Source organism: Myripristis murdjan, chromosome 15, assembly GCF_902150065.1.
Source record: "Myripristis murdjan chromosome 15, fMyrMur1.1, whole genome shotgun sequence".
Classification (NCBI taxonomy): Eukaryota; Metazoa; Chordata; class Actinopteri; order Holocentriformes; family Holocentridae; genus Myripristis; species Myripristis murdjan.
The window spans coordinates 24,218,451-24,230,798 of NC_043994.1; the positions used below are offsets into that span (position 1 = coordinate 24,218,451).

The 12,348-nt window shown below is 42.0% G+C and overlaps 1 protein-coding gene across 1 annotated transcript in view; it reads right to left on the bottom strand.

The window, feature by feature from the left end:
* The window catches only part of lyst (lysosomal trafficking regulator), a 77,162-nt gene that overhangs the window by 37,151 nt on the left and 27,663 nt on the right, over positions 1-12,348 (bottom strand). The window contains exons 6-13 of the mRNA XM_030069936.1: positions 8,790-9,771; positions 8,203-8,358; positions 5,106-5,262; positions 2,981-3,192; positions 2,775-2,841; positions 1,778-1,887; positions 546-915; positions 4-160 (exon numbers count right to left, since the gene is read on the bottom strand). Coding sequence (XP_029925796.1) covers positions 4-160; positions 546-915; positions 1,778-1,887; positions 2,775-2,841; positions 2,981-3,192; positions 5,106-5,262; positions 8,203-8,358; positions 8,790-9,771 — 2,211 coding nt within the window. The remainder of the gene's footprint in view (positions 1-3; positions 161-545; positions 916-1,777; positions 1,888-2,774; positions 2,842-2,980; positions 3,193-5,105; positions 5,263-8,202; positions 8,359-8,789; positions 9,772-12,348) is intronic.

The window sequence follows — 12,348 nt, forward strand, 5'->3', positions numbered from 1 at the left end:
CACCTGAATGTTAGCAACCCGGTAGAGAAGTCGGCCCACACCTGAAGCATCAGCGCCTTAGAGCCCATGGACATGATATGAACAAGACCATCTTCTACTACTCTCTGCACGGGCTGAGAGGTGCCATGGTGGGACTCGGCTGTAGGAGGCTTCCCCTCCTCTGCAACACCATGACAAGAGAGTCTCAAAACCAATTAACAGAGAAAATATGGCCTTATCTTTGACTAAATACCTCAGTATTGATATTATGACGATACTGTAGAAATGAATGCTGGTGCTTTTGAAAGACATCTACACAAGAGTGAATATGATGACCAAGCATGGAGAGGCAAATAATGCAGTGCTACAACAGTCTAATTAAGAGAATTGCATCTTTTTACTGCAATGCAATCTTTAAAACCAAGACAAGACAATAAACTATGCCATATCACACTTACAATATCAAAAATCCCAGATGATAGCTAACCCCATATCACAATACCAATGTCATATCAATATATGGTCCAGTCCTATCTATGAATATCAAGTTAAAGGATGTTTCTCACCTTTCTCTTTGTCCCTGTCCATCTCCTCTGGATCTGCCACCCTCAGCCACATGGAGGCACTGAAGCCGCTGGCCATGTGGGGCCAGCAGTTCTGCCCCATCAGGGGCAGGTGGAGAGGGGAGACGTGCCAGGGCGACGTGCGTAGGTGGCTTGGTCGGGACTCTGCATCCCCCTCTCTACGCCCGGGAGACAGTTTGCCCTTCCAAAGCAAGCCCACACCTTTTCCCCCCGCAGCACCATTTTGTCTGGAGCCAGGGGATGTCACACTTGGTGTTGAAGCCCCGAGGATTATGGGAAAGGTCAAGAAGTGAAGAGGTTCCGTATTCATGTTGGCTTCGACGATCTGCAGGATGCCCTTCAATAAGATTTCCTGGCAGATGACAGAAGTAATGGAAGATGAGGAAAAATAGCCATGATCATTGTCACAAACATTTGACAGATCTGTGCATGTCTAAACATCAACATCTCAGGTCAGTCAGTTAAATACAATGAAGAAAATACTGTGTGTGTAGTAATACTCCTGAGTGAATATATCTGGAACCCAGATTACTACCCCTGTGTTAAAATGCAGAGTATACTAAACAATCCATCTTAAGAGGCTCTTCCTCCAATCTGTGGTAACTCAGAGCCACTCAATATCACATAAATCAACCAACAATAAATCTTACATAACCCTTACAGATGACCATGACAAAAAAATATGCTGTATCTGAACAAACAGCAAATATGGGAAGCGGTACAGGAAGAGCAACACAATCACACTCGAACCAGAGATGTGTCTCATATCCATATCACAAAACAATAAAAGAATAGCACAATGACACCACAGGCCACGTGTTATTATGCTAACACGCTTAAAAATAACTCCAATTCCCCTTAAGAACCTTATTTCTTGGAGACAAGTTATTAATAAGGCCTGTTGCCAGCTTCCAATTAATAGCAGGTCTGTGGTAATAAGTTGTAGCATCACATTGGTTTCCAGCACATTGGTGCTAATTGTATGTGGAATGAACAGGGCCCAGGGGGGCATTATGTGTTGATGGGCTTTAAAGAGCCAGCAGGGGGAAAAGAGAGTTAGTGAATGTCTGATGAGCCTGTATATGTGCCTGCGCAGAGTGTATGCATGGTACTATATCAAAGCGTACCATTATCAGTGACATTTATCAGTGTAAACACAATGAACAAAACGCTCGCGGTGCACTGCTGAGGGACTGATAAGGTTTGCTATTTACAGTAGGAGGGGTCTTCTCCAGGAAGAGGCGAATCAATAGAGCCAGTTCCTCTGATGTGATTCGCTGGCTCACCATGGCAACCAGCAGCTCCACTAGCACAGTCTGGCAATCTGAACAGAGCAACGAAGAGCAGATTACCAAAACAGATTTCATTTACCTCAACATACACCAGAAGACCACATGCAAAAACACTGGCAACATAATTGCAACTCCCCTCATCAGTACCATCTTACTGTAAACTGTGCAAGACTTCATGGAGCTGTGTTGTTAGTAACAAAATAAATAGATAAATAGAAATAGGCTGTGGCACATCCAAAGAGATCCTCATATATATATGCAACACATACATATGAATCAAATCCTAAAATACAGAAACATAAAATCTGCACGTTGTTTATAAATACTCCCAGGAAACATTTAAATCCCCAACAAGTAAAATATTTACCTCAGTATATCATTCTCAAACTACGTTTAGCACAGTTTAATGGCTATAGAAAAATGAGATCATCACAGTGAAAACTGGCTAATTCTATGTGTTGCTCTAGCTCTCGAGTCGTTACAAAAATACTTGCCAGCAAAAATACAGTTGTCATACTGAAATTAGCAATGGCAGTTACAAATACACGTGATACAAGAACTGAGACGAAATGAACTCACTCACTCAATGTCTGGTGAGAGAGTTCAGTGTTATGAACTCTCAAAAAGGTTTCATAAAGGAAAACACTTTAAATTCCAGCAGAGATGCAAAACACTACAACTAAAGCACTCAAGGGATTATAAGTCATCAAGTCATCAAAGTTTAAATTCTACTGGTAGTAGCTTTGAATTTTCCATCTTAACTGTGGTGGCTTGCACTGCGAGGGCCTTTACCAAGTCACAATGAAAATAACAGGGAAATCGTGGGAACACTCTAAATTATGTGTGCCCTTATTTTTGTGAAATTACAGCTTGCGCATGGCAACATGGTACAAAAGCAGAAAACCCAAAAATAGCGAACCTTTAAAGGCGGGGTCTTTTTTGCTGAGGATGTTGTGGAATCCAGAGAGGATGGTTTTGACTCCACCCTGTGAGGACAGAGCACAGGTTCAGCCATATACATTGGAGTGCAGTTGGACGCAAAAATGAAGACAAATACTGCATAACAAGGTAGTTAATAGATGAAAAGAGTGATAAGGATGATAAGGATGAAGCAGTCAGTCTGACCTGGTCATAGAGCAAGGCAGCATTGTGGCGGTTGGCACGGACAGCCCCCAGCAGGCTGTGAAACACGTGGCTCAGGACGTCCAGGTCGGGTGAGCCGGTGGCCAGCAGCTGCAGCTCCATGGTGCAGATCTCCGGGAAGAGAAGCACGCCGCGTCCGGGGCCTTCCGCCACCGCCCCGAAGTCATGCAACGCTGCAGACTCCACCTTCACTCCTGTGAGAGCGAGCACACACACACCAGGGTGAGATCTGAGACGAATCAAGACATAGACGCACAGAGATGGAGAGAGCGCAACTTCACGCTGGCTGGCTCGCCGATGTGCCACAACAGTGCGTGTGCAAGCTAACGCAGAAACACATAGAGACAGGGCTGTGTTGTTTAAAGAGCTCCTTGTCTCACAGGCATTCCCCGCTTTAGCCGAGCCTCGCTCCAACCTCTCATCTTGGAGGCAGCTTGTAAAAATGAATTAGCCTCAGTCCTGTAATCAGCCTCGGAGCAGCACGGGAGTCCCCTCATGATTTACAGGACAGCGGCCCAGCAGGCTCTCACGCTGCTTCTGGGACCTCCTTTTATTAATGAAGCTGTTCCACTCCCTATGCACTCCCATGCAGTTTTTCTCTAGCTCACACACACACACAGTCACACAAACATGTATTACATTCAATAAATATAACAAAAAAAGCAATTTAACAACTAATAACATCCTTGTCTCTCTTAATATTCCTCAAGTCGGTTATTTTCCGCTTTATTTAATAAATAAATTCAATCTGAATTTTACAAATGAAATTTACCTCTTGCCATTGGTTATGTAAGTGAATATGAGCTCTGAAAAGTGTGAAATAGTTACATTCTAGCTGCTGGCATACTATTCACTGTGGAAAATAAGCCTTTAAGCTACACTGAGACCGCTGAGCACAAATAAGGCTATTATACAATCAATATTTTGAATCAACATTAAAGCACCAAGAAACACATTCAATTGACACTAAACAATAATATAAGTGGTTTATATAAACAGCTACGGAGGGAATACTTTCACTCTCTTAGGATCACACAAGCTCTAACCAAACCAAAACCGACATATTATTCACTTTCAATTACAAATCAGACCTTACAAGAGCAAAATTATAAAAAAAAAAAGTCAGATTGGAGGAAAACTGAGGTGTGTGTGTGTGTGTGTGTTTGTGTGGTAGTGTGTGTCTGTGTGCACAAGAAATACAACACAAGTCACAAGATCCAGCTCATGAGGCCACAGAGTGCAGCTGTCTTACATCATGTAAACAGTAAAACAATGACTCTATTCTGAAGAGATGAAAATGTTAAAGGGAGTTATGGACATGTTCATAACCTGGCAGACCAAAGAGGAGAATGCCAGTGACCCAAGATGGTATCATGAGCAGGAACCGCTCTGCCGTTTTTTTTTTTTTTTTCTGCCATGTCATATGCACGCACCGGAAAACTAGTCACTTGTGCTCGCTGCCACATGCTTCCCAAAACAGAGCAAAGAAAAAAAAACTACTGGTGTTCACCGCCTTTTGAAAACCACCTACTATGGACCACAAAGCCATTTGACATGAAATAATTCCCAGCGAAAGAAAAAGAACTATCGCTTCTCAGAAAGGTTGAATAATCATTTCAGCGGTGGGAGAGTAAACACTTACAGTTTCCCAAGGCTAAATCATTAGCTGCTTTAAGGGTTGAGACAAACACATGACCTCACGATCCATCAAGATTAGACAGCTAAAATTTATCACCGACATAGGCAAACGGCAAAATAAAGTCAAAGTGTTTTTTTTTTTTTTTTTTTTTTTTTAGCCCAAGGGAAGTGAAAACAGTGAAAAAACATGAGACTGCTGTGGATCTACAGGAGTTAAAAGTTAATAAAACACAACAAGTCACAATAGAGCGCAGCACTAACTGTTCTATTTCATTTGCAATGGCAGAAACGCCCTCACTTCATTAGATTAAACCAGCTAAGCTAGTTTTAATTAGAGTGGTGAGGTATGTACAGTGGCTGTGGATTGCAAGGGAATAAATGGGAAGTGGTGTGTTTGTGTGTGTGTGTGTGTGTGTGTGTGTGTGGGTGTGTGTGTGTGTGTGTGTGTGTGTGTGTGTGTGTGACCTACCTTCTTCCTGCTTGGCCATATCCTCAGGATTGCTCTCGCTGTCTGCGTCGTAGCCCTCCTCCTCACCTGGGGGCTTGATGCCACAGCTCTGCACCTCGTCTACCTCCTCAGACAGATCGCCTGCCGAGGCCGCACCCCCCACCAGCACCTGGAGTTTCTGAATGAAAGAGAGAGAGAGAGAGACAGAGAGAGTGAAAAGACGTTTCAACCTCAAACAATCCACTGAAAAATACAACCAGACCATGCCCATTATTTGAGTAACATCAGAGCAGCTGTTAAAATAAGATTAATTTCACGAGAGCTTACCCAATCCAGTGGAAAAACATAGACATGTGCTAATGTAGTATCTCTCTGGAAAAAAACCTAATAGTGGACCAAGAATGTAATGCTATGCTACACCCCAGCATGACAAGCAGCAAACCCACCGCTAATGGAGCAAAAGAATTGCCAACAAAATGTTTTCAAAGTGATAGAGCAAAAAAGTAGAAAGATTTTGGTCATAAGACAAATTATCAGCTGACTTGTTGCGCGCTCGCACAAGCTTGTTCCTTGAAGTGTTTAGTCAGTCAGTCATCTTTGTGCACGCACACACACACACACACACACACACACACGCACACACAGAGACAAGCACACTCACTCAAGTAAGCACACTCAAACCCTCTAAACCGTTTATTGGTTCATGATTCAAAGTAAAGGCTGTCTGTAATACAAACCGTTACCCAATTAAACAGCAAACTAGGCAGCTTTAATATTCAATTGGAGATGAGCTGGACATTTTAAAGACTAGCCCTTCCACTGACAAAACTTTATACTGAAAACTTAATCTGGAAGCTTCGTGGTACATACTCATAAGGGTTAATTGAACTGCACAGACCACTGCACGCATTGAGAAAGAGCTAAGCTCCTAAGAAATAGGTAGAGCTATTATATAAATGTCCAAATCCTCAATGTTGGAAGAGGCTTAGTCAGACAGGCATTTTAAGACTTGTGGAAAACACATCTAAGGCTCCAAAGACTGGAGACCCCCACTTCCAGGGAGTGAGTCATTTCATTGAGGACTTCAGCCAACAAGTCAGATGACTTCAACCAAGACAAAGACAATCATCCTTTTCCATCATCCTCATTGTAATAGTTTTCCTGCCTAACTGCTTGCCTGGTCAAACCCAGACATTATAACTCTTTGGCCCCATGAGTCTGAATCCTAGCGACATTATGAGGGCTGAGTTGTTGTGTCCGGAGCATTTTTTACTCTCTGATTAATCTTGTCATCATCAAGTGAGAGAAACTGTAGACACGTGTGCAAGTTACTGATGATTTCGTTCAGTCTGTGTAATCTGTACAGGGTAAATTTGAAGATTAACGGCACTGTGTGACACGCCAACAATCCTTTTAAAAAGTTTAAAAAGTAGCATGGACGACTTGCTGGTCTTCTGAGACAAGGCCAGGCTCCCTTACAGCTAGATCCACTGCTTAATCCAAACAAGGGGCATCAATGTTTACATTTGTTATGCTGTTTTACATCAGGTAAATTCTGGGTGATTAGTACCAAATGTCCTTATCTAAGTTAAATATCTGACAACCATAAACTTGATACTCAAACAATGCGCACTTTTCAATTAAATCATACTGTTTAGCTCTGTCTCAGGTTTATAGAACGTAATTTTTTTCAGAGGTCTAGCTCACAAGGCTAAGTAATTACATCCCATAATGCCAACACTCGTCCCCGCTTTACATTGCAATGCACTGTATACTGTATAGCATGAGCCTGAAAACAAACCCCAGGAGGAAAAATAAACAGTAATTGCATAAGCTACAAAAACCAGTTGGGTGAAAGTGAACACTCATGTTCACACACACACACACATCAAGGCCAGTACATTCATAACACGTTCCCAACACACACAACACATATTCTTGTTTCATGCAACATGCAGCCTGAGTCCCCCTTTATCAATAAGTGAGTTTACATGAACAATTTATGATAGATATAAGCTTCAATCACTGCTGAGGTCACACTTGGGATAAGCTGCTCATCGGTAGGTATCTCATTTAAATTGCAATTTCACCCTTCGGCATGAATATACAGAATACTCTGAGTATTACCAGAGAAACACGACAGACCACAAAAATCAACTGGGCACAGAATGAGAGCTTTTGAATGCTTCGGTATCCTGATTAATGCTGGCACATCCCTGCATTCATATGAGGGCTTATAATAATTGGGGCAGGAGTTTGTGTGAATATGGTGTGGCATTTACATGGGGCAGCTCTTACAGAATTCAAATGACGGGCACAGACTCTGCGCAACCCCATGTCACATTTGTGGCTTTTCAAGCTACAGCTAACTAGCTCAATGTAAGAGGTCAAATGTCAGCCAAAATCCATGTCATAAGAGGGCTGAGAACTGTAGCCAAACAGTCCTACGTTTTAGTAGACGTGTTAAATGAGCAGATGGAGTATCTCTAAATCAGAGCTCTGCAATATAACAATGAATTCGGATTCATGTTTTAAATTGATGTAAAAAAAAAAAAAAAAAAGTGTTAATCATAAAAACGAGATTTTGACTGCATATGTTATAATCATTATAATAGCAGATGAGCACTCAGTCAAACAAGCACAACAATACACTCATCTACACAGAACATGCATGCCCAGAAATGCCTGTGCAGATCACCAGTCTCATGATTAAGCCCATAAAGAGCCCCATCTGTTAGTCGTTGTAGTTAGTGGAAAAACAACCAAAAAAATCTTGATTAAAATTGGAAATTTTGAAGTTTGGGGAAAAAAAATTAGATTAAATAGGTTGGCCATATTGCCCAGCTCTATTCTTAATCAGTTTGAGAAGAGGATTGTGGTGTTTTCTTATTACATAGAAATTGTATTCCTTTTATGGAATAACAGACATGATTTGTGCAAAATTATTTTCAGAAGTGCTGTAAACCATAATGAGGACAGTGCCAAAGTGTTGAGAAACCAAGTGTCTGATGCCCAACTGCCTGACCTTGACGTCTTCGTCCATTAAGCATCCTGAATCACTTGAGAAGATAAAAGCGTATTCAAATGCACTCGTTGTCTTGCATGAGTCAGGACTCACCCGGTCTGGCTTCTCCTCTGGGGGTTCGGGGCAGGAAGACACCTCCGCCATGGCCACTCTGAGCAGAGAGTCAAATAGGGGCACGGCGAGGTCAGAGTTCACCACCCCAGAGCGAGAGAGCTGGTCTCTCACCTCACACAGGGTCTCCTCCACCGACTGGAGTTATAGATAAAGGGAGAAAAGCATACCTCAGATTAGGCCAGGGTAAAACAGGGTTCCCACTCTATGTCAAACATAAAATTCCCTGACTGTTATATTTTATAGCTAAAAGGCTGAATCATCATGACCTATATGAATGTAACACGTTTTTTAAACACACTTCAGATTTAAAGTTCTTCTTAAAGGTTATTATTCTGGTTTATACTGACACAATTAGGCTGACAAAATCCCATGATATTCTGATAAACCATGAAATTCCCTGATTTCCCAATCTGAAATAAACTTTTTAAATATTCCATGACTTTTCAGAAACTCCATTAACCGCAGTAACCATGTAAAAGTGACATTTTGTGGTTGATGTTTGTTGTTGCGCTTCACACAATCCAATTTTTTTTAGCATGAGCTTAGTCGAGTATGAAGTGACTTACCTGAAAGGAAAGTTCAGGTTCAGTCCTCTGCAGGGCTGAATTTGCACTGTGTAGACAAATAGCCAGCAGGGCCTCGAGGAGACGAATACTCTGTAGTGGCCACTCCTCCTCAAGCTTCTTTGCCGGATCTTTGGTCTTTCCTTCAGCAGGGCCAGAGCCAAGGGCATCAAATGCGTCGTGAGTTGGTTCCTCCAGTCCGAGGTAGGTAGATCCGGGCTCGGCTGGAGTGGAGGCCGGGGCTGGGGAATCAGGGTTTGACGGGCTGGCCTTGCCCTTACCATCCCTCTTCTTTTTGGCCTTTCCATCTTTGGTCTTAGAAGTGAGTTTCTGAATAACCATGGCCATGAGGCGCGAACAAACATCCAGGCCTCCGAGCTTGAAGAACTGTCTCTGGAACACAGGGCTGGCCAGGTAGATCCAACGACACACGGACCAAACATCTGCGGCCCGGCGTATCTGCTCTTTCGAAGGAAGAGCCACGCTGTCCGGGGAGAGGCAAGGCAGCCGCCCGCCCAAAGGTTCACTGGCTGTGCTGTCGTAGCCTGACGTGTCCTCAGAGTCATTGGCCGAGTCACGATCGGAGTCGGGTTCCTTGCTGACACAGAGGAAGGCCACGCACAGGAAAAGGTTGATTGTGTTGAGGTGGGTCTCTGCCCGGCTGCGCCCTGGTCCGGCCCCTGGTCCACTTCTGCTTTTACAACGGGGATATGCCTCCTTCAGGCCTTCGTAGAACTTGCTGAGGCTCTGCGGGCCCTCCGCGGCCCCTCGGGACCCCAGCTCTTCAGCCAGGTCCAAAATAGCCTCCCTTTCTTGAGCATCTGCGATCTCCAGCTCCTGAAGCACCCCATCAGCCTGCCGGTTTCCAATGCCGAGTATCAGGGTCTCAAACACCTTCAAAGCCCAAGAGCGTGTCTGATCAAGGTAGATGAGCTCCGTCACCTGGTTCAGCCCGTTGCAGCTGATGAAAAGGTCTCTGATCACCCTGCAACAGAAAACATCAAAAACTAAGCCAGAGCAAAGCAGAATATAAAGAGAAATCAACCCTACTATCACTCAATAATACTGACAGGCCGCACGTTTAATTCACGAGACGTTTCACGTATTAGTTCCCTATAATATTCATTCACAAAAGGATTACTACCAAGAAATTAAGTTATGCCTTAATCTTCTGTGGGCCTAGGAAGGAATTAATAGGCAAGTAGAAGCAAACTATACATGATATGCTCAGCAAAACAAAAATGACATTACACCCACTGAAATGTGTTAATACCAGAATAAAAACAGTATTAAGACAGTGATAAATAAAGAAAATCCTCTTTATCAAACTATGGGGGTAAATTACTTCAAAGGAATACTGTGTGAATTTTGAGCCACCGAGGTTAGAGGAATATTTGGTAAGAGAAACTGACACGCTAAATTGCACTGACATTACCAGCTGACTAATACAAACAAACGTGATTTACTTTAATGTAGGCACGGGCATGACTAACTCTCCTTTTTTTGAGAATCTGAAAACGACATTTAGCCGAGGCTTTGGCCTCACTGCACAATAATAAAATATTAACTTCCCTCATTCCCCTTCCTGTTGAATGTCTTCCTAAATCAAACCCTTGCTACTCCTACCTTCATCACTTGGTACAAAGTTAATTAATTCCTCTTTTTCAGAACATTTCCTCTCTTCATTAGTGCTGTGCAAGTGCATCAGGATGATTGGCCATTAGACTGAATACTTAATGCTCTCATCTGAAAAATGAAGAGCTGAACTCTGTGATGCAGAAGGAGAGAGAAATACTTCACAATGTCTAACAATAAACCCAAGATCATGGAGAAGCAAGCAAGATGACAGATGATGCGCAGCTATAAGATAATTACTTTTCCCACTACATTATTGTGCAACAAAATTTTCTGCTGACACTATGAAAGTTACAATTACAGACCAAAATCAAGTTTTTAGCAGTGATAATATGGCCTCTGCCCTGTAGTCACACATTTAAAAATATGTTCAATGTCTTCTTCTTTACCATTGCCAAAAGGGTGAATGCTTTTCAATCAATCAGTTCCAAACAATTTTTTTTGGAGCTGTAAAATTTGCGACCCATGAACTTAAAACGAAGTTTCAGCTAACATGAGGTTGCGTGGATGATGACTGAATTTTCATTTTGGGGTGAACAATTTATTTGAATGATGTAATCAAGTGTTGTGAAAAATTAAAAAACAAAAGTGCATATATAGTTTAATCAAGAACCTTGACACCCAAAGTGCTGATGTACAGCTGTACGTATAAGAGGGCTTCCATCTGTAGGTAAATCACAGTGTATAATCTTATAAACTGTGACTTAGTCAGTTACATATAAACAGACTTTGCAGAAGGTTTCCCATTGTCCTGTCATAGATATTTTTTTCTAAATTGTGTCAAGAAGCCTTTCTGGATGTGACAAAATGTGACAAAGATCAAGGATATGTGTATTGACTTAACACGTCATCACACCAACCCTGTCAATGCTAAAATTAATGATCAGGCAGTAGAAATCATTGAGTTGTACAAGTACTTGGGCACTATAACTGATAATAAGCCAAGTTTGGTGTGAACGGGTCCCTTGATGATCTATCAGTTTGATTTTGGCTTTTTCTTTTATCTGCTGGTATTTGTCTCTCTATCTTAAACAGAAAAATGCAATAACGCAGATGATCAAGGTCTGCAGCAGTACCACAGGTACTCAACAGACAAGTCTGTCTTATTTATATAACAAACGCGTGTTACAGAGAGCAGAATCCATCCTGTCTTGACAGCACCCACCCCCTGTACTGAGAGTTTCAGACCTTGCTTTTGGGTTCCCGCTTCAAACACCCACAAGCCAAAACCAACAGATACAAACAGTCCTTCACACCCTCAGCCATTTCACTGCTAAACTCAAATAGAAAAGGTAATATCAGCACAACCACGCACATAGAGTACTTATGTGCTCTATGATTTTTACTTCTTATTACATGTTGTATTTACCTGCCGTGTATGTGTTTTTTTTATTGTTTGCTGTGCTGCACAACTAAATACTCCTCTAGGGACAAATAATGTTCTACTTGACTTGATGACAAAAAGACCTTCTGGACTCTTCCTTCAGGTGCTGGCTTCTTGCATCCTTGAGCCAAATCACATACAAAAATGCATGAGACTACAAGACACATGGGGAAGGACTCTGAATGAGCCTTTTATGCTGTTTCCTCTCCTACACTAAAATTATTCTCTTTTAAACTCAATGTATTTATATTTTAATTTTTGTGCAAATTAACTACACTAAAAACATGAACTCTCCCATCTCATATTTCACCCAATTATTAAACAAGGAGCTTTATTGGCCTCTTCTCCCTTCTCCTCTGTTTTTTTCATTATTACTCCACTGTCTTTGTCAAGTGTTTATTTATTACTGCACTCTGCTTGTTTACAGTATGTTCCACTCCATCATTTTATGATGCTGTTAACTTGTGCTGTAATGCTTGTGCGTTTCAGCTGTGTGCTGTGAGTTGCTGTGTGAGTGTTTAATAAACACATACTTATACACAT